We start from the raw sequence: 19,986 nt of genomic DNA on the forward strand, positions 1-19,986 counted from the left end.
TGTCGCCTCTGGGAAACTGACCCTGTCCATAGCCTCTGCTCCCCGCTTCAGGCTGGGTCAGGTGCCTCTGCTCTGCCCTCTGTCCCACCCCACACTCTCCCTCGTGATACCTATTACATTTGTTACAATAATAATACTATTATTATTATTGAAAGCTTAACTTTGCCTAATGCCAAATGTCGTGTGAAGTTACTTAAACTGCATTCTTTAATCCTCACAACACGATCAGAAAGATACTGTTCCGTCCCTGCTTACAGTTGAGAAAATTGGAACGCAGAGAGGTGAAGTGACGCGCTCAGGGTGACACAGCCGACGCGCTGCTGAGCAGGGCAACTCCGGGGCCTGTGCTCTGCCCCTGCCCTTCCCCACAACTGTCCCCCGCTGCATGGCAGTAGCAGCAGCTTTATTTTATTGCCTTTCTCCCCCTAGGACGCAGCCCTCTGGGGGCTGGACTGGGGCTGTTTTTTTTACCATTGTACCCCCAGCTCCCAGGACAGAGCCCGTCACATAGTAGATGTTCAGTAAACCTTTGAGATGTCAAAGACGAGACCTGGCACTAGCACCTCAGTCTCATGGGACCCTCACAACAGCCCTGGGATATCGGCCCTGCATCCTCTTTAGGAAATGAAGAAACTAAGGCACAGAGAGGTCAAGTGGTGGCCATGGTCACAATTAACTGGCTGGACCTAAACTCACTGGGGCTTTGTGTTGTAATTAGGGCCATTTGTCCCTGAGGTCGTCTGAGCCCAGGAGCCCATGTTTTCATGGAAGCCGCCAGCTGGGTGAAAGGTGATGCCGACAGGTCGTAATTACACCCTGGGGACACAGTGTGCGTGGTCATGGGGCTAGACCTCATTTGGCCCACTGACTCCAAGCAGAGCAGTTTTGTGAACTGGCAATAGCTGTGTTTGCTAATGTGATGAGTAACAGAGAAAATGACATCATGTTCCTATCATGTGAAATGAAGTGGAAAATAAAATTGAGAGTAGGAGATTGAAAGGGTGGGCGTACAGATGGTCTCGCTGCCGCCCCCCACTCCTTCCCAGGATGAGAGGGGAAGGCAACGTGTTTTCCCTTCCTGGATTCAAATGTGGTCTCCCCTTAGTTTTCCTCTCCTCCTTTCATGGGCGGGATCGGCCCTCTGTTTCACGTTGTTCAGATGTAATCACTTTTCTGCAGAGGAAAGGAAGAGGCTAAGTCAGCACGAGGGGCCGGGGGGCCCTCTCCCCGGGGAGCTGTGTTTGCTGTGGCCCACGCTGGGACAGCCTCCCCTGCCCTGGGACCCCCTGCAGCCTTTCTTCCAATCGGCACATGGTCTGTGTGAGCCAAGGTTCACCCTTTTCTCATTCATGAGCAGAACCAGTTTGCACTCACGTCCTCTTCATCCCTGCGCATCTCCCATGCTCACCCTTCCGCACCCCCAAAGGCCAGCTGCAGCCACCACACCCCGGCGACAGCACAGGCCTCCTCCCTCCACTTCTTCTCCAGTCCTGGCCCCCATTTTGGATGCCCTCCAGTACCCTGCCATGGCCTAAACGAAGCCATTTCCAGAAGTACGTTTCTCAGGTGACCTCTGCATATCTCCAAGCTTTATCCAGGACCTGCCAGGGCCCGTCTCCTCTCCCACCTGAACTGGGGAAACCTGTGTGTTAGCCGAGACGTGGCGGCAGTCCCATGGGGCCCTGCCTGCCAGGCTCTGCTTGTTTGGCCTCACTGAGAACTTGCTCCTAACTGCCCATTGCTGCCCTCTGCCCATTGCCAAGTCACTTGTTTAGTCTGTACTTTCTATTTTGTGTACACTACGGCTAACTCAAGGCCCAAGGAAGGTGCGTGGTATAGAGCAGAGCAAAACAAATCACGTTTCACTTTTTCTTAAAAAGTGATCCATATCCTGGCCAGAAGAACAGAATACTTGTTGGTTGGACATACTTTGAATTTTTGTGGGTTTTTATTTTCCTGTCTTTTGGCTTTACTTTCTGAAATTAGCTGTTAGTCTAATCAGTTGTTTGCAGGATTTTTTTCTTCCAAGAGAAAGAGTAATACATTTTGTTTGGGGCAGTGTTTTATAGTTTGGGAAACATTCTCTAGCTTTGTCGGATCTCAGATTTATACAACCGACCACAAAATTGCGTACATATTATTCCACTTTAGAGGTGATCAAAGAGGCCCAGAGAGGTTGAGTGCTTTGCCCAAGTTACAAGCTATTCCATGGCAGGAAGTTCTAGAACCTTTGTCTTCTTAGTCTCCTTGTCACATCCCTTCTAGGACACCTGTCTTTCTTGGCTCTGCCAACTCCATACCAGTACAGCTTTCCCTCCTGCAGGCAGGTGGCGTATGGCTCCTTCAGAGCTGACCACACCCCGCCAGGAGAAAACAGCCTCTCCCAGACCTTAGCATCCTTAAGGCCTCAGTTTCAGGAACCTGCCCCACCCATTAAGTCCGGTTTAAGCTACATCCATTCGTGCAGCCATTTCTTCTTTGGCTCTCCATCCCGGGTGGACAACATGGGCTAACGAGCATCCTGCCACCTGGCTGGACTTCCAGCTCTAGTTGTGGCCACACTATAGGCTGCTGGTAACTCTGAGCAACTAGCTAGACACTCCCTTCAGGCTCCACTTTATCCCTCCATCTCTACCATGTCAGCTGCTCCTCCTACTGATGTCCCAGCCTGGACACCTTCCAGCAGTCACTGCCTCCACCTGGAGAGGCTGTCCAGCCTCCTGTGATAGGAAGGATTGAGCTGGAACAACACTCGAACAGGTCCAGAAATGTAGGAACACCTTCGAATCAGCAGAGACAGGATCTGTTCCTAATCTCCCCCACATCACTTACTTCTCATTTTATTAATCTGTACTTTATAGGTCAATAAAACAATGGCATCACTTATATACCCTGACGAGGTGTGACGAATCTTTTGGTGACCAGAAGCAGCACATTTTGATGGACTTTTAGCGACCCTCTGTCAGTGACATCTAAATGGCATTATGCATGCCTGTGTCGCAGCGAGAGGCAAAGTGTATGTCCAGAGACACATGCAGGTCAAGAATCCCGCATGGGAGCCTTCCTATTGATTTTTGCTTCCACTTAATGTATTTTAACCAAAGGTATAAAAGATGCCTGGTATCTGGAAGCAAAGGAGCTCTTCTCCAAGTGTTATAAAAGAGAATTTGTTTCCTCTTTACTTTTATAGAATCTGTAAAAGAGGAGGAGGAGAAGAGCTGCCCAGAGGAAGGTTCTGCTGAGAGCATTTAAGACGACTAAATCTAGCTGGGCAGAGGAGAGACCCTTCCCTCCTCCCTCCCTGCCCAGTGGTTCGCCACGCGTGGCCGTGCCGCAGAGCGCGGAGTGCGGTGCGCTTCGAGTGGTGGGTGGGCTGTTCTGTAACAGCAGGTGGGAGCCGGCGGGGAGCACCACTTTCTGTGTCATTCTTGGGTCGAAGTCCCATGTGAGAAACTAAAAAGCACTGATGACAAAAGACAGAAAAGTCGCTAGAATTTGTCATGTTGCAGTCTTGTTACGTAGCAAACATGTCTGTCCTGTTGGGGACTTTGCTTTTTGGAGGTCACTTGAAGAAGCACAACTCGGGACTTTATTAATTGCACCAACAGCTACACACATTTTTTTTCCCAAAGGCTCTGCCATCGTTTCATAGTATCAAGACCGTATTTATTAGATCATTCTAAATATGCTTTGAACCTCAAAGCGATCTAACTAAAAGTGAGTGATAAAAGGAAAAAGTAACGTGGGATGTGACTGCATTTCTTTTCATAGAGGTCTGAAATCTTCCTACAGTCGTTGAGCCAATGAGTGGTGTGCTGGCAGGTGTTTAACAGCTGGGACCCCCCAGGCCCCTCAGATGAAGCCCCAATGTTAGCATTTGCAGATCTCCGTGGTGTAAATACTTCCGCCTTGGCTGATTTTAAGCCACCAACTTGATGTCACTGATGTAGAAACGGGCAGAGATGTGCGTGGAGCCCAAAGAAGCCCATTCCAGCTGCCATTACACTCAGCCAAATGTTTCCTAAAAATAGTCTGTGTGTAGAAGAGCTCTGCCTTCTCACCCCTCGCCCCGGGCCATTCAGCGCCCATTCTGCCAGTACTTCTTGAGCGCCCGCCGCATCCGGAGCAGCAGTGCAGCCCGACCGTCGGTGGCCCGGCCTCCCATCAGACTGCCTCAGTGCCCTCCTCCAGTAGAACCTTTCCCAAGAGGTACTTGTCGGAGGCCTGGGGACAGAGCGTGAGAAATGCTTGCGTGGTTCTTTTTTCATGTCAGCTTACAAATTTTAAAGTTGTATGCGTGGCAGAATTTAGACTAAGGTTTGCTTTCATGTAACATACCACTTGGTAGCAAGGCTGTGGGGAAGATGTCTGTGGCCACCCCTGGAGGCTCCCTAGGGGCCTGTCTCTCCCAAACAGTGCAGAATTTGCAGGGCCTGTTGCAAAATAAAAATGCAGAACTCCTTGTGCAAATACTAAGAATTTCACGACGGTGACAGTAGAGCATTAAACCCAGCATGAAGCCCTTCTATGCGCAGAGCCAGTGTGACTGCACAGGACAGACGTGAAGGCCCTGCCCCACTGTGGAGTGCCAGACTGGCATAAGTCACTCCCCAGGCTGTCACGTGCTCTCAAGAGCCTTGTTCATTGAGAACTGTCCACTCCGCAGGCAGGGCCAGTTAGTGTGAGCCCTTCTTTCTGTAATATAAGGGAATGTCTGGTTAGCAAAAATGATAATATTGAAGGATTACATTTAAAACCAATTTAAGTGTTTCCTGGTGTCCCTCCATGCTGCAAGACTCCTGCGTGTTCTGCCACCTGCACCCATTTGGGACCCAGGGAGAGTGGGCGAGGGGCACGAGCAAGCCTGCGGAGGTGGCAGGTGCTCCACGGCTGCTTGGAAGCTGGCGGGGTGATGGAGTGAAGAGCTTCCCATATATTTTTGCTCTAGGGCATTTCAGAATCTGCGGAGAGCAGCATATTTGTGCTGTCAATATGGTAGCCACGTGTGGCTATTGAGTCCTTGAAATATGAATTGAGATGTGCTGTCAGTATAATGAATACACTGGATTCCAAAAGGCTTAGTATGAAAAAGAATATATAAAATGCCTCAATAATTTGTGTATTGATTACATGTCGAAATGACAATATTTCGTATATGCTGGGTTGAACAGAATAGCTTATTAATCTTACTTGTTACTTTTTAATGTGGCCGCTAAAAAATTTTAAATTATGTATGTGGCTCTCATTACAGTTCAGTTATACGTGCTGCTGTGGACTAGGAAAATGCACAGGGGTAACCATATCCTCTCATACTTCGCACACACACACACGCACACACTTGGTTCTGCTTGCAGCCTGGAGGGGTTCAGAGACCTGGAGAACCCCCTCACAGTTCCCAGGTTAACTCTGGAGTAGAAGGTGAAGCTGGGAGGATAGGTAAGGCAGTGTTCAGAGCTCCACTGGGGACCTGGAAAGTGATTGCTTTCTAGCAGGGTGTGTTTGGGGAAGATTTGTTAGAAGAAGAGGTAGAACAGGCCAAGAATGAAGACAAGACAAGAAATCAGTAAAGTGGTTAGGAGACTGTTGCCATCCTCTTAAATTAAGTTCACATAAACAGCTCTGGATTGCTAAATGCTTTCTCAGGAGGCCGAGGAAGAACACAGAAATCTGTCCTCTTCCTTTTGCCAAGCCAAACAATTAAGGTGAACAATTAAGTTGTGGCCTAGATGCACCTTCTGCCTCTGCTAGATGAGGCTGCAATCCTCATCTGGGTCCAAGCTTGGCCCTGGATAAGTATTTTTTCTCTTGATAAGGCATTTTTCTGCTCCCTGGAAACACACTTCCCCGGGAGTCACATTCCAGGAGGTGGGATTTGACAGGTATCAGCTACAAAAGCTTCCTGGACAAAAGAAGTCTGTAAACGTTATCTGAATACCGGCTTTTTTTGTGAAAATAATCAGGATGTTGAGAACATTTTTTTTTTTTAAACCTCTTTCCGGAATGTAACTGCTTTGTGTAAAAGAAAACACCTCTTGCTCCTCATTCGGTTTCAAAGTACTGCCTGTGATTTAAAAGCACAGACATAACACAGGAGGCATGAAAGCATTTGCAGGCACAATACACAGTCTGGGAAAAGCTGATCGGTCAGCGTCTGTAGCCAGGCCAGGCCCTTGGCCGCATTTCGGTGGTGTTGAGTTAGGTGCTGCTAAAGAACCACAGCAGTCTGTTCCTCTCGAGAGCAGAGGTGTGCTCACAGGACCCACAGTCTCCTTTTTGTTAGAGATTGAAATCCAGATATCCGTAGGACCGAAGGTGGTTCTGATTTCTTTCACTGCACAAAAGCATGGATACTTGCCGATGTTTTACTTGCAAACGTTATTCCAAGAACAACCAGCTGGCCTTGTTTACAGAGCTGACTTAGGATAGCCAACCTCTGAAGCTCTTTTGCCTTAACCTGAGGCCCATCGGATTTCTGGTGTAACAGGCTTTCCTTTTTAAAATTACAACTAACGCGTATTGTTTTCACAGGGCGAACCTTTCCAACACATCCGTACTTCTCGGCCCAGCTAGGAGCAGGGCAGCTGTCACTTTACAACATTTTGAAGGCCTACTCGCTTCTAGACCAGGAAGTGGGATATTGCCAAGGTCTCAGCTTTGTAGCTGGCATTTTGCTGCTTCACATGGGCGAGGAGGAGGCGTTTCACATGCTCAAGTTTCTGATGTTCGACAGAGGACTGCGGAAACAGTATCGGCCAGACATGATTATTTTACAGGTAGAGTGTTCCTTGTGTCTTTAAGAGAGCCAAATGCCTAAAGTATTTATGATTCCTTCCCAGTTCTAGCTAGAGAACTCTTTCACCGTCAGTTAACGTTGTAATAACGGTCATTGCTGAGAACTTACTCCGTGATGGGCTTCATAGGCATTTATCTTCTCAATAACCCTACAGCGGAGACACTATTAATTGGCTCAGTTTATAGATGGGAAAACTAAGGCTCAGAGAGGTTATATAATTTAACCGGGTCGCACAGCTAGCAAGTGGCAGAGTTGAGGTTTAAACCCGGGACTCCAGGGTTCCCTTTTAGCCTTCATCACACCATCCTCAGATGATCCGATTCCTACCTCCCACGGTGTTTGCTACTCCCCGTGCCAGAGATCCCACCTCCACCTCTCAGCCCTTGTCATCCAGAATTCAGCTCAAATATCACAGCCCAGGAGAAGCTCCTCCTGAGCACCTCGATGCCATGTCCCCCACTTCCACCCCAGGCACACTGTGTCACCTCATCTTGTCTCATTCGTTTTGCATCACACACTCACTGCCTAAAATTACTTATTTCCTTATTCACTTACCTGTTTATTTTCTGACTTTCTTTAGCATATATCACAAGACGGGAGGGATCTTACCCATCTTGGAGCTGTGTCCCTCTTTCCTAGAACAGCACTGCCTGGGATGAAGTAGGCAGCTGGTCAGTGTTCGTCGAATGAACAGGAGGCAGGTCATATCAAAAGAAAACCAAACCCAGCAGTGTGTTCCACGTGATTCTGCCACCTTTCAAAGTGGGGGGAACTCAAGGCCCTGCTTTGGATATTTCTGAATGATGGAGCATGTCTTTGTTCATTTACCAGCGAGATACTGTGATTTCAGTTCTCAGAAAGTATTCTTGGAAAGGGCACTTTAGAGCCAAGGACTTTCAGAGCACCAAATTGTGTGGTCAAAAATCCTTTTACCTCCACCTGTAAATATGAACCACGTGGACATAAGTCTCATAAAAGGAAGCCATTCCATGTGTCAGAAGTTTTTGCCCCTCATGATGCTTTCCACACATACTGTCAGGTTCTTCCTACATTCTTTCCATTAGCTTTGATATAGGTGCATGTGCCATCTACGAGAGCAGAATTTTTGAGTTTTATATAATTTAGTATTGTGACACACGACGCTTTGGGCTTGTGGCCTTGGTGATTAGATTAGATTCTTTTCAGTGTAAAAAAAAACCCTAGCTGGTGCTTAGGACGACTGTGTTCTCTGGCCCTGGCCACAGGCTTCCCAGTGTGGGCAGCACATACCCAACTTGGAGCATCTCAGTCAGGATCTGACCCTTTTGGTTATCGTTCTCTGGGCTTGAGCCATGGGATGCCTGGAATCTGGGCTGAGCTCTGGGACTCATCGTGGGGCTGGCTTCCTGCCAAGATCGCATCACACTCTGAAAAGGGAACTCTTTGCAGGTTGAAGTTCAGCTTTTGTTGGAAAAGTTATTTTCTCCATCGTGAGATAAACACTTGTATTCTTTTTTTTTTTTTTAAACTTGCCCAGCATCTGTATACTTCATTTTAATAAACCTAAAGACATCACACTTGTCCCGCCTCTTGAGTAATCTGGGGAGTCCGCTAACTGAACGGGCACAATAAAATCCTTCTATAGAATCATCATGTGCCCTCACTTCACTCCTAGCACGGAGGCTGGCTCTTAGTTTCTAATTCCCCTGGGTTTGAGTTTTGCTAGGAATGTGTATTTGTGAGAGAATTTATGAAGTGTTTCCATAAGACAGATGTTTAGATTCTCTTAGCCGGGGACACGAGGGAACAGTAAAAAGAAGGGAAGTGGTAGAAGGCCCCGCATTATTACCGTTCTGGTCCCCACCTAGCCGGGGCCTCGAGTGCAGTAGGCACCAGGAAGCTCTTGTTGGATAAATGAGTAGCTGAGATCAACGGAAATCATGAGCCAAACAGAGTGTTTAAAGTTCTAATAACTGTTCTCTTACATCCCGTGAGTGGGATAAGTAACCAAATACACGTAGCAGATATCTGACGTCTGTGTGCGTGTATATATCCTTGCAGATCCAGATGTACCAGCTCTCGAGGCTTCTTCACGATTACCACAGAGACCTCTACAATCACCTGGAGGAGCATGAGATCGGCCCCAGCCTCTATGCCGCCCCCTGGTTTCTCACCGTGTTTGCTTCACAGTTCCCACTGGGCTTTGTGGCCAGAGTCTTTGGTAAATCTGTGCACATCTGTTTGCTAGAACCAGCACTCTCGTGTTAGATGAGAACTGTTTATTGTCACTCCGTGGTGCCTCTCCTTATTTTTATACCTGTATCTTCGACAAGATCAGGGTACTGGTAGTTTGACACTCTAAGTTTAGTTAGTTTGAGGTTGGATCATGAATTTCAAAAGCTGCTTAACTTCTGGTAATCATTGGGTTTCCCTCGATGCCTTCATCTCGTGGCATTTAACCTGACTCCCTCGTCAGCGGGCTCTCCCTAGAGCAGACATCTTGAAGACTTGCCCAAAGAGTCCCGGCATGAATTCCAGGCGGTATTTCCCATAAATTGTCTTTCTCATCCTCTGTGGCCTGTGGCACGTTCAATGATAGCTCTTTAAAACTTTTTCACCTTGGGGTTCTGGGCTACTCTTCTTTCCAGATTCTCTTTGCACCTCCTCCTCCTCTCCTTCCTCGTTCCCTACCTTGGCCCTTCATTTTCTCTGCCAACTCACTCTTGAAGACACCTCTGTGTCGATGACTCCCGCCCCATCCTCACAGCCTCCCCGCCCCCCGCCTCATCTTCCCAGATGTCACAGCCACACGGACTCCTGTGCCCCACTGTAAGTAGGTGGTTCACGTTTCAGGCTACCTCCCAGTTTCTTGATTTGCTTTTCGAGAAGATTGTCTCTGTGTTCATGTGCAAAGTGTCAAAACTGTCTTGTTCGTTATACCTCAATAAAAATTCTTTTTAATTAAAAAATGTGAAACGGCCTTGACGTGACAGGAAGAGGTGCATCTTCTTGGGTACCAGGAACCGAGTGAAACACCGAGCACGGTCAATTCTTGTATTTTTTTCCTACTTCAGAATGAAATCATAATTTTGACAATTCAGGTTCTTTTTATTTTATTTTATTTTGTTACTGTGGAGGAAGAGGTTATTAAAAAAATGGATAGTCATGACATATTGAGGGGTTTTAAAGTGTCATTTACCTTCAGTCATTCGATAGCTTAAAAACCTGTAATCTTACCATACTTTTTTTTTTTTTTTGTATCTGTTTTTAGAATTATCATCCTAACGGGAATGTTCACAGATACTGAGAGAGTACTATTTTAGGCAGCTTTAGGTAGACAGCTTGCATATCCAAATTCTAGAAATCCTAAAAATGCTGTTAAACATAAGTGGGCATTGACTTGTTCTCCGTCTTTCTCCTCGAAGCAGAGTACTAAGTGGTATTATTATTTGCGTCCATTCACAAGAACTTCTTTAAAGAATTTCCTATTTGGCTTTGCTAAAAGATTCTATGTTCTTAAAAATTTTCACTACCCTTCCCTTTTGTAAAACTCTCCAAGTGGATTATTTTCTGTCCCTAAAAAAATTAACATTGAAGAAAATAGATACTAAAACCTCTCTTCCTGATTAAACAAATTGTTAGCGAGATTTCAGGAAGGTTTTATAGTGTAGTTAAACATAACTAAAAGCCTCAAAGTTGTCTTTTTAGTTTACTAACAAGAGTCTCAGAAACTATAAGATCTCTAGTTGTAGGCTTCAGTTTTTCTTGCCAAAAATTTCTGTGGATTTTACTTCTCTCACTCTGGAAAGTCAAAGAAAGTTATTAGTCTATTGTAACTTTCCTTCCCCCCCCCCTCCTCTCGGTTTTTACTGTAGTTTTTCAAACAGGGTGAGGGAGAGGAGTGGAGATTGAAAAGGGAAGGAGAGTTGTTTGTTGTGGGGCAATCAAATCTAAGACCGACAGAGCCAGTTGAGATGAATTGTGAGTCTTTATTAGCCTGCCTGCGACTGACTCTCTACCAGGCAGGGTTAGAGGAGATCAGTTTTGAGCCTCCAGAGGGGGTAGCTTATAAAGCCTAAAACTACATCATACAAACAAGCAGGTTCACAGAAGGAAGTTAGCCATTAGCATATCTTTGCACAGGATAACTACACCCTTAACATTAGCATAAGTTGGCCATTCGAAAATTTTCCACCCTTAACATTGTTAATGGTGTGAAAACAGCTCAGCATTTAATTACACTGAGAAGAAAATGCTACAAAGGGGGCTGGGCAGGAAGGGCTAAGGGGGTCAACACCAGTTGTCACTGTGCTGGCCACAGGCCCCAGAGCTGCTGCCTGCAGATTGTTCTGGGGCAGTAAAGCTCCAAGAGAAAAAAATCCTAGGCTGTATAAGTTGGTAAGAGGCACTAACAGCAAACCAACAAACTCTGCTTTGGAAATGAATATTCAGAACTCTCTGAAGCTCACCGTAATGACTTCATAAATAAAAACTGAAACCAGTAAAAGTAGGTGTTTTTTCTCTATACTATGTAGTCAGTGGCAGGTCTTGGAGCTTCTTATATGTTGTACATAAAGATGCCAGTGTCTTTGTAATTCCTAGACCCCACAGAACCCTGCTTTATTAAGTGGGTTTGTGTCCAGCTGGCTAAGGGTTCAGGGCATTATAGGCAAGAAGTGGAAACTTAAGGTAGCACTGTGTTGTGATGTCATTTTGCAAAAACTGCTGTTTTTTTTTCTTTGCACAGTCCATCTTACCAGCACTTAAAAACAAACTTTTATTAGTAGGTTCCATAGAAAAGATAGGTTTTTAAAAAACTATTCGCATACGTAGCATTGGTGACTTGAACTGTGTGTGTTTAGTTCCATGGTGATAGATAGCTTCGTTTTAAATCCCAAAGCCTGCCAGTCAAACGCTGTAGACTTTTTTTGGCCCGAAGCCCATTTTGTTATAAGCCTCTCGGCCTGGATAAACTCTTAAAATAAATGTATCTTTGTTAACTACTCACTATTTCATATGTAAGTAAAGAATTCTCAGCTTGCAGTCAGCATAGCTAGTATATTAATCAATAGGTTCCCTCACATCAAGTTTATGCGACTTGAAGGGATAGCTGCCCATCGTGTATGTACCTTAACCTTCATCTAGTAATCATCACACTTTTCTAAATATCGGCTCTGTCTGGGTGTCACATAATGTTAAATAGCCTCCTCTTGTATTTTTCCAGTTTGGATGTAGAGGGGTTTCGGAAGAGTTGCTGGCTCTGTCCTCCTCCTAATAATGTCTGTCTCGGGGGGAAAAAAATCTGAGAAATAGGACCTGGCTTGCTTCTCATGGAAGAAGAGGCTGCGGTATTAGGCTTCTGAAGTTTTTCTATAGGATGTGCAACCAAGTACATAAAAGAGGAGGAGGAATATAAAAACTAAGGGTTAGGCAAAAAACACAGAAGCCACTTGTAACATAGGGAAGGATTCAGAGAGGCTTGAGGACTGAGATAAACTGGGCGAACAGGATTGTTCGTTGCACTGGGAAAAATGGCTCTTTTTGGGTAACGCGGTAGAGTGGTTGGTGATTAAGTGAGTTTTCGCACAGTCTGTGCTGTTTTTCTACTTCAAGGCTGTCATCATCCTTCATTTCCCTCCTACCTGTTCCTGGTAGGAATGTGGGGGAGTCAAAACCAGAGGACTGCGTCCTTGTGGAGAAGGTTAAGGAGAGGGATCGTCCTTGACAAAGACAAAGGTGGCTGGAGAGGAAATGCAGTATGAATTTGCTTACTGGCCACTGTGCTTGGCATTTATCATTTCCCCCACAGGAAAATTACACTGTTATATCATGGGGAGTTTCTAATAGAGTTCCCATACCTGTTAACACAATAACAGGGCTGCTGAAGTGTCTTCAAAGGAAAGTAGTTATTTGCGTTGTTCTCAGCAAATAATTTGCAAAGTGGTGAAGTCAGCTGAATTAAGGTTCCCTTTACTTCCTGCCTGATAAAACTCTTTGCCTGTTTCTAGATGACTTGAGAAAGGGAGAGGAGAAAGTAAGTCAGCCAGCCACAGTGTTTTGAGCTGGGATGGCTCAAAGCTTTCTTGTGTAGTGATTTTCAAATGTGGGAATTTAATTCACTTTTTTTTTTTTTAAGACAATTCCAGAATGTAAATGTATAAAGATTGGAATAGGAGCAAAACTGAAAATCATTGGGTTGGGGCAGTGGGGTTTATAGGTGACATTTTTTTTTTCACTGCTATCTAAATATCATTTAATTTTCTAAATTTCCAGAGGGAGACAAATACACTCATTGTTTAAAGGATTTAGATGTTGCCCCTGCCAAGTGTAGTCAGATATATTTCAGAGCCCCTTCCTCCAGGCAAATCTGTGAGGGGTCTTTCCTTCAACCCTTCAGCCACATTCTTCATCGTGTACCCAGATGAACTTAGTTGAGCCCTCTCCCCGCTACCTCTCACCTCCCCCCCCCCCCCCGTTGTAACAGAAACTACTGGGGCTGAGCTCTCCCATGCTCACTAGTACAGATGACCAGCTGGCTTGTCTTGGGAAGGATGGGCACCTGGAGTGGGCCTCTGGAAGCGCTGGTGATGGAGCGTCTCGCAGCTGCAGTGCACACTTGTGAGTGTGCTGGAGGCGTCAGCGTGGTCTCTCTCGGCAGTGGCTCTTGTAAGGATTAGACCCATAACATGAATCTTGTTAACATCATCTCCTTACCACGGACCTACTGAGAAAAACAGGAAGAGAGCCTTCGGTGAGCTCTGCTGCAGTCTGGGTAGAGTTAGAGCGCTGTGGCCTGGCAGAAGGGGATCGGGCCCCATCCTTCGCCTGCAGGCCCAGCTCTTCCCTTGCCATTCTCTTCCCTGGTTCTTTCACACTTGTACATTGATACCTTCTTTTCCTTCTGCTCAGAGTGTTATTCCCTGACTTCTTGCCTAGGAAGTTTCTGTTGGTTTTTCAAAACTGAGTTTGGCTGCCAACTTTGCTTGGACTTTTTTCTTCTCTTTTGTTCTCATAACACCCTGGGCATAACTCTACCAAACCAATGGTTGTTAGTATCTCCACACTTTGTTCTTTGTTCGTGGCTAACTCCCCAGTGCCCATACAGTGCCTGACATGTATTTGATGTCCAGTGAATGCTTGTTAACTTAAATTAGAGAAACTTTTCAGCAGATAAGAATACTCTTAAGGTGTTGGCAATAGCATTAGAAAATAACATTTCTTTTTTATTACATTAAATAGGCTGTTAAAACCAATAGAGTTAAAAAAAAAACATTAAATAGGCTGTTAACATACCAATAGAGCTAAAAAAAACAAAAACAAAAACAAAAAACCTCTGCAAACTTCCTTTTGTTTTCTTCAGACAGTCCAGAAAAGTCTGAGTTTAGACTCATAGGAAGCACTGTACTAAGTAGATTTGTTATAAAAACCAAAATCCTAAAGGAATTAAACTTAGAAAACCCATCGTTGACCTTAAGAGACCGCAGATATGGATTGCACATTTGATTATGCTCAGAAAAATTCCCCAATGATTATTTAATTGCCTTTGATGTTATACTGTATCTAATTTCAAGATACTTGTCCCTCAGAGACCAAAGAAATTGAGCTGTAGTAAGTCATTGGTCTGATAATGCAGTCGAGTCCCAGGACCCCCGCCCAAAACGTCTTGATATTTATCCTGATAGCTACCATCAGTCTATCCAGCTATAAATGTTCACATACTGAAAGGAAGTTTTAGCGTCTAAATCACGGAATCTTCAAACTTGCTTTGTTTCATTTTTGGAAACGACTTTTCTGTTTAAAAATACATCTTATTGTAGTCTATTTTAGGTCTTTTTATTTTCTGTAGTGGTGAATTATGTGTATTTTATAAAGCAGAAGTTTCACAGGAATATTCTTTCATAGCACTGCCTTGATAAACATAATACTCCCCCTAAGAAGCTGAACTTTGAGACTTATGATCAGTTCTCTCATCTGTCTCCCCAGCCTCTACAGCCAAACCAAAGAGTGAGGCAGCCATTCGACCTTTCTGGTTCTGTGGGGCCGCCCTGCACCACAAGCAGTTGTGAGTTGGCCCTGAGCTCTGAGAGACAGGCTGATCCTGGTGGCCTCATTGCTTAAGGCTGCACCCAGCCGGCCTTCTTGAAGGCCACAGAGCATCACCAGGGCTCACCCAGCCACTAGGCACCTAGGACTATCCCGTTCGCTGTCCTCAAACCACTCTTAGACATCTTTGTCATTTGCACAAAAACATCCAGCCTTTGTTTTCCTGTTTCTCAATGGCTTTCACATGCCATCACACTAAACTGCCAAGAGAGGCTCAATGCTTGGGATTCTTCCTCTCACCTGCTTTTGTCCTCTTTGACTTGATGAAATTTACAACTTCTTTGTCTCTTCCATTATCCTTCAGTGAGAGAGAGAGAGAACTATTGACAGTTGCCTCTCATTAGATTTATGTTCTCTCATCTTCTCATCTTTAAAATTATATCTCATATTTTTATTCCAACTGTTAGGTAACTGGCCTGAATTTAGTTACCCACCAATTAATTAAGGACTGGGCTTTCATGCTAGGGCAGTTTGTCTCCTGGAGTGGCGTCAGCTCTGTGGGGATGGGGGAGTCAGGGCCGGTTGCTCACCCAGTTGCCTCACCGTGTGCAGTCAGTATTGGGATTGATACAATATATATAGCATGAGCTAGAAAATAACTCTGGCGAAGTTTTTTAAATTCCTCTGAGGAAGATTTTTTTTACTTCATTATTAAGCTATTTTTAAATATTTAATAATGTACTTTTGCAATTGAATAGACAGTTTATAATTTTTAGAGATTTTTTAATTCAACTTTTTATTTCAAAATAGAGGAAACAGGATTTTTTTAACTTTATCTTAAGCTATGTATCCGATGCTATATACAGAAAAACTTTGTTTTACTCATAAAAACATATGTTTTAGTAACTCCTTTAAAATTCAGAGCATTCCTAGAAAAAAAAAGACTAATAAAAAGTAATCTTTTTCTGAATTTAACTTTTGAAGTAGTTTTGAATTTAATATATTTTTGGAGCAAAAAAAAGATTTATATGAATCTTTGGCAAAAGCCAAGCAGTATGTTTATCTATATTTCTTGTATTGTTTGCAGTATTGTCTTGACAACCCTATCTGAAATACCAGGCTTTAAAAAAAAAAAAAGTTTGCAGTTTGGGATCACATTTCCCTCTGTCCTGCCCCGTGACATGGGGAAAAGGAAATGGAATGGCGTTTCATCAGAAGCGGGTCTGGTTTAACTTTTTGCATTTCTGTGTTTTCCCAGATATGTTCTTTCTTCAGGGATCAGAGGTCATATTTAAAGTGGCTTTAAGTCTCTTGGGAAGCCATAAGCCCTTGATTCTGCAGCATGAGAACCTAGAAACCATAGTTGACTTTATAAAAAACACACTACCCAACCTGGGCTTGGTGCAAATGGAAAAGACCATCAATCAGGTATGATTCAGCCTAAACCTTCCAAAAGCTGAAGCAATCTGAGATATGTGAAAGCTTGATTTTTTTTTTTTTTTTTTTTTAAGCAGGATTTATTTTCTATCACTTTGTCTTTTGGACAGCATCTCTTGTGCTCGGCATGTAGGAGGCACATCGCAACTATGTATGTGCTTAGTGATTAAATGCATGTCAGAGTGTGTACATGTCGTGAGCGTAATAGTGAGATGTCACATTGCAACATGGTGGCAGTATTCAGGTGTGATAACCAGCACAGATTACCGGCCGTTTCTTATGATTAAGAGGCGTTACCCACCTAGTCGTGTGCACTTCTGAAGTACATACATTTTTTCAGTGTGGAATTTTCAGTGTGGAAAATAAGTGCTTTGACTTTCCTGCTGTATGGTATTTGGAATTTTTTAAGGATAACTTTGATAGCAGAGTTGTGATAGAGCATATATTTTCTATAAGCTTGTTCCGTGTGTGTGTGTGTGTTAATAGACTTTATTCTCACATCCGTAAGTTCAGCACCTCTGGTTTCTGGGTACAATAGAACCATTACTCTCTGAAACATTAGGGGTGAGGAGTGAATTGAGCCAGTAATTACACCCAGACCAGTTAGGTGTCACAAAGTCTGGGTTAGGAGTGAGAGCAGATTTTGACCCTGTATAAGGAGGTATTTTCCAATAACGATTGCTGACTATGAAGGACTGAGCTGCTTAGCAGAGAGTGAGGTCACCCCTGAAAGATTCCAGAGGCCAGATGGCTAAGAATGTTCTGGAAGAGATTTCTGCCTCGGGCACTGCAGAGTCAGTAGTAGGGCCTCTCATAAGCCTAGAACTTACCTCACCTCTTCCAAATATCATGAAAACATAAGAGCAATTTGGTGAAAACAAATAGTGAAATAAAGCTGTTTTTTAAATCTTTATTCTGAGGGTTTCTGTTCATCCAAGAGGAATCCAGCTATTCCAGTGGATCACACTCAGGGACGTCATTTGTGATTTCCTTTGCTGTCCCTCCTTAGGTGTTGGGCACAGGAAAAGAAGCAAGGTGGCCTGGAGCAGGGGAGGGTGTCGTGCCAAGTGTCACTTCGGCTCACCGCACGTTTCGCACACCTGTGTCAGAGAGCAGCTCGGCCCTCTGCACATTCATCCAGTTCATCGACGGGCTTTGCCTTTCTCTGCGTTTTACTGCCCTGGCACGTTTTCTCTTGATGTGAATAACTGGCTGGTCGAGGCCCCGCTTTTGCCAGGTTCTCTGTGAATCTGGAAATACATATGATCTCATTAAATCATGACCGCACTCCTGAGAGGAGAGACGGTTTTAACCTATGAGGAACTCAGGGCTCAAGGCGGTTAATTAACTGGCCCAAAGTCACCCAGCTGCAAAGTGGAAAGGAAATGTCTCAAACTCAGGTCCTCTGGCCTCACAGTGTTTTCGTAGCTACTCACAGCCCCAGGTACCTCTGGGTGTTATTTAATTACAGGCTTTTTCTCTATTTCACCTGTATATTAATACTGAATTCTCCACCCTTTTGATTCCTTAAATTCTGGCATTTCATACAGAATTCAGAGCTTCCATTGCATATACTTGTATTTTTATGGCTGCTGGGGCAAACGCAGAGACATGGTTACCTAAAACCAAGTCTGTGCCCGGTGAGTGCCTTGACCTTGCACAGCTGACATTCAGATTACATCCTGGATATTGAACTCTAAAAAAAAAAATCCCATTTTCTCATTTTTGTCCCCCTTTGTGTATATGGATACTCACCGAGAGTATCGGGTACTCTAAATGTTGGAAGAATGGCCATGGGCACATGGAGAGAGAACAGTTTTGTGTGCATGCACCTGATTCGTTTCAGGCAGCTGTTTTGAACTTGGCGTCCTTTATTCCACTGACTCCTCAACAACTCTGGGACGTGTATTATAATCCGTTTTCATAGACGGGGCACGGAGAGAGTAACACGCACCACACCGTGTGTAATGTGGCACAGCCAGGAATGTGACGTGTCTCTCTGACACCAAAGCCCATCCTTTGCAGAAAATAAGCGTGTGATCCAGTAATTACAAGTGCGGTCAGAGCTACAGTGGTGCTTGTGTGAGGGCTTACGGGAGCTGGGCTGAGGGAGTGAGTGCTGAGGGCTGAGAGCTGAGGGGGTACAGCTCAGCTGGGCCTAAAGGGAGGTGCCAGGACGTGTCGGCACACGCTTTCCGTAGAGGGCCAGACAGTGTTTTAGGCTTCATGGGCCATGAGGTCTCTGCTGCCCTTGGTTAGAATACAGCCATAGACAGTATGGATAGGAATGAAGTGACTGTGTTGCTATAAAACTTTACTTACAGAAACATGCAGTGGGACAGATTCAGTGCAGACGCTGCAGTTGGCTGACTCCTGATCACAGCATATGCAAAGGCATGGGAGTGAGAAAAGAGAAATTCTAGATGCCCGACACGTTCAGCTTGTGTGTTTGACAGGGGGCGTAGGGGGACGGTTAGGGACTGAGGACTAGCAGTGTAGGGAACACAGAAGTCTACATTTTAGGTCCCAGGTTTTTATTCTGCCAAAAGTCTTGACAGGAAAACAGTTACAATGCCAGGTGGCTCTCTGCCCTCTTTCTCTCCCATATTTTCCATCTGGAACTTGACATCTGAGTGCTCTGTCAGACTTTCTGTCCCTCTCACTGCCCTCTCCCCTCCAAGGGGTGCTCTAGTCTAAAATCCTACTCAGAAATGAGGCCTGGGGTACAATATGATTCTTCTGCAGTCAGAGAACCCCCAGGCTCAAATCTGGGAGGTCCACAGGGTAGAAGATGAGCAGACTGGTCTGTGGGTGGGTGGGTGGTCCTCTGTGAGATCCGTTTCATTAAATGCCCTATAGATGGTCACAGCTGAGCACCTGGGACACAGTCTGCATCCAGGTTGGGAGAGACAGTAGCTGAGAATAGGGCTCTGGAACTCTGGCTCAGTGTGGACAGGCCAAGAGCTGAGAGTCCAGGGCAGAGGGAAGAGGGTCTCTGAAGGCCGTGTGGGGTTCCTCAGTGTGACTTGACTGTCCATTGAATAGAAACCGTAAAAATCCTCTAACTCGAGTGGGGGAAACCCTGGGAATAAACAAACTCAGAGGATGTCAGGTTCGTGTTCTTGTCATGGTGAGTGCCGTCTACTTACGCAGTCTCAGTTTCGTGTAAGGAAGGAAAACAGAGATTTCAGCATCCCTTAGGCTCTGTTAAAGGATGGCCCGAGCCAGCACTGTCACTGTATCACATAGGAACCTGTTAGAAATCCAGAATCTGGGGCCACACCCCAGAACTGCTGAATCAGAATCTGTATTTTAACAAGATCTCCTGGGCATTCACACACAGGAGAACATTCGAAAAGCTCCGCTGTGGGCAACTTCATTGTAAACACACTGGGCCGCTCTCTGTTCTATTTGAGCTTGTGGGGTGGAAAGCAGCATCTTAACAAGGTCCCTTTGTCCAAAAGGTGCTCCTCAGAGCCTGCAGCGAGCTGCCTCTGCCCCTGGGAGGAGCCCTCACCACTTGGGCAGTTCGCACTGTTGAAAAGGAGTCCTTTCTATAAAGGCCAGTCAGTGCCCACCAAGAGGGTGGGGCGTGGTGGGAGGGGCGTTTTATTTTACCACAGGCTTGTTTAGGATTGCTCACATGTGGTGATAATAAAAAGCAGAGCAACTTTTAGTTGGGTTTATTATTGTTTTTAAATTTACTATAGTCACTACACCCCCTTATTGCTGAT

The 19,986-nt window shown here is 45.1% G+C and overlaps 1 protein-coding gene across 7 annotated transcripts in view; it reads left to right on the forward strand.

Moving 5' to 3' along the window:
- TBC1D1 (TBC1 domain family member 1) overlaps positions 1 to 19,986 on the forward strand; it is a 197,340-nt gene that overhangs the window by 168,687 nt on the left and 8,667 nt on the right. For 6 of the 7 annotated variants that reach the window (XM_016140711.2, XM_036227602.1, XM_016140713.2 and 3 more), the window contains 3 exons: positions 6,529 to 6,773; positions 8,834 to 8,993; positions 16,074 to 16,243. In XM_016140711.2, coding sequence (XP_015996197.2) covers positions 6,529 to 6,773; positions 8,834 to 8,993; positions 16,074 to 16,243 — 575 coding nt within the window. The remainder of the gene's footprint in view (positions 1 to 6,528; positions 6,774 to 8,833; positions 8,994 to 16,073; positions 16,244 to 19,986) is intronic. The other variant, XM_016140716.2, reaches the window with a different exon arrangement.

This window comes from Rousettus aegyptiacus, unplaced genomic scaffold, assembly GCF_014176215.1.
Source record: "Rousettus aegyptiacus isolate mRouAeg1 unplaced genomic scaffold, mRouAeg1.p scaffold_m13_p_10, whole genome shotgun sequence".
Classification (NCBI taxonomy): domain Eukaryota; kingdom Metazoa; phylum Chordata; class Mammalia; order Chiroptera; family Pteropodidae; genus Rousettus; species Rousettus aegyptiacus.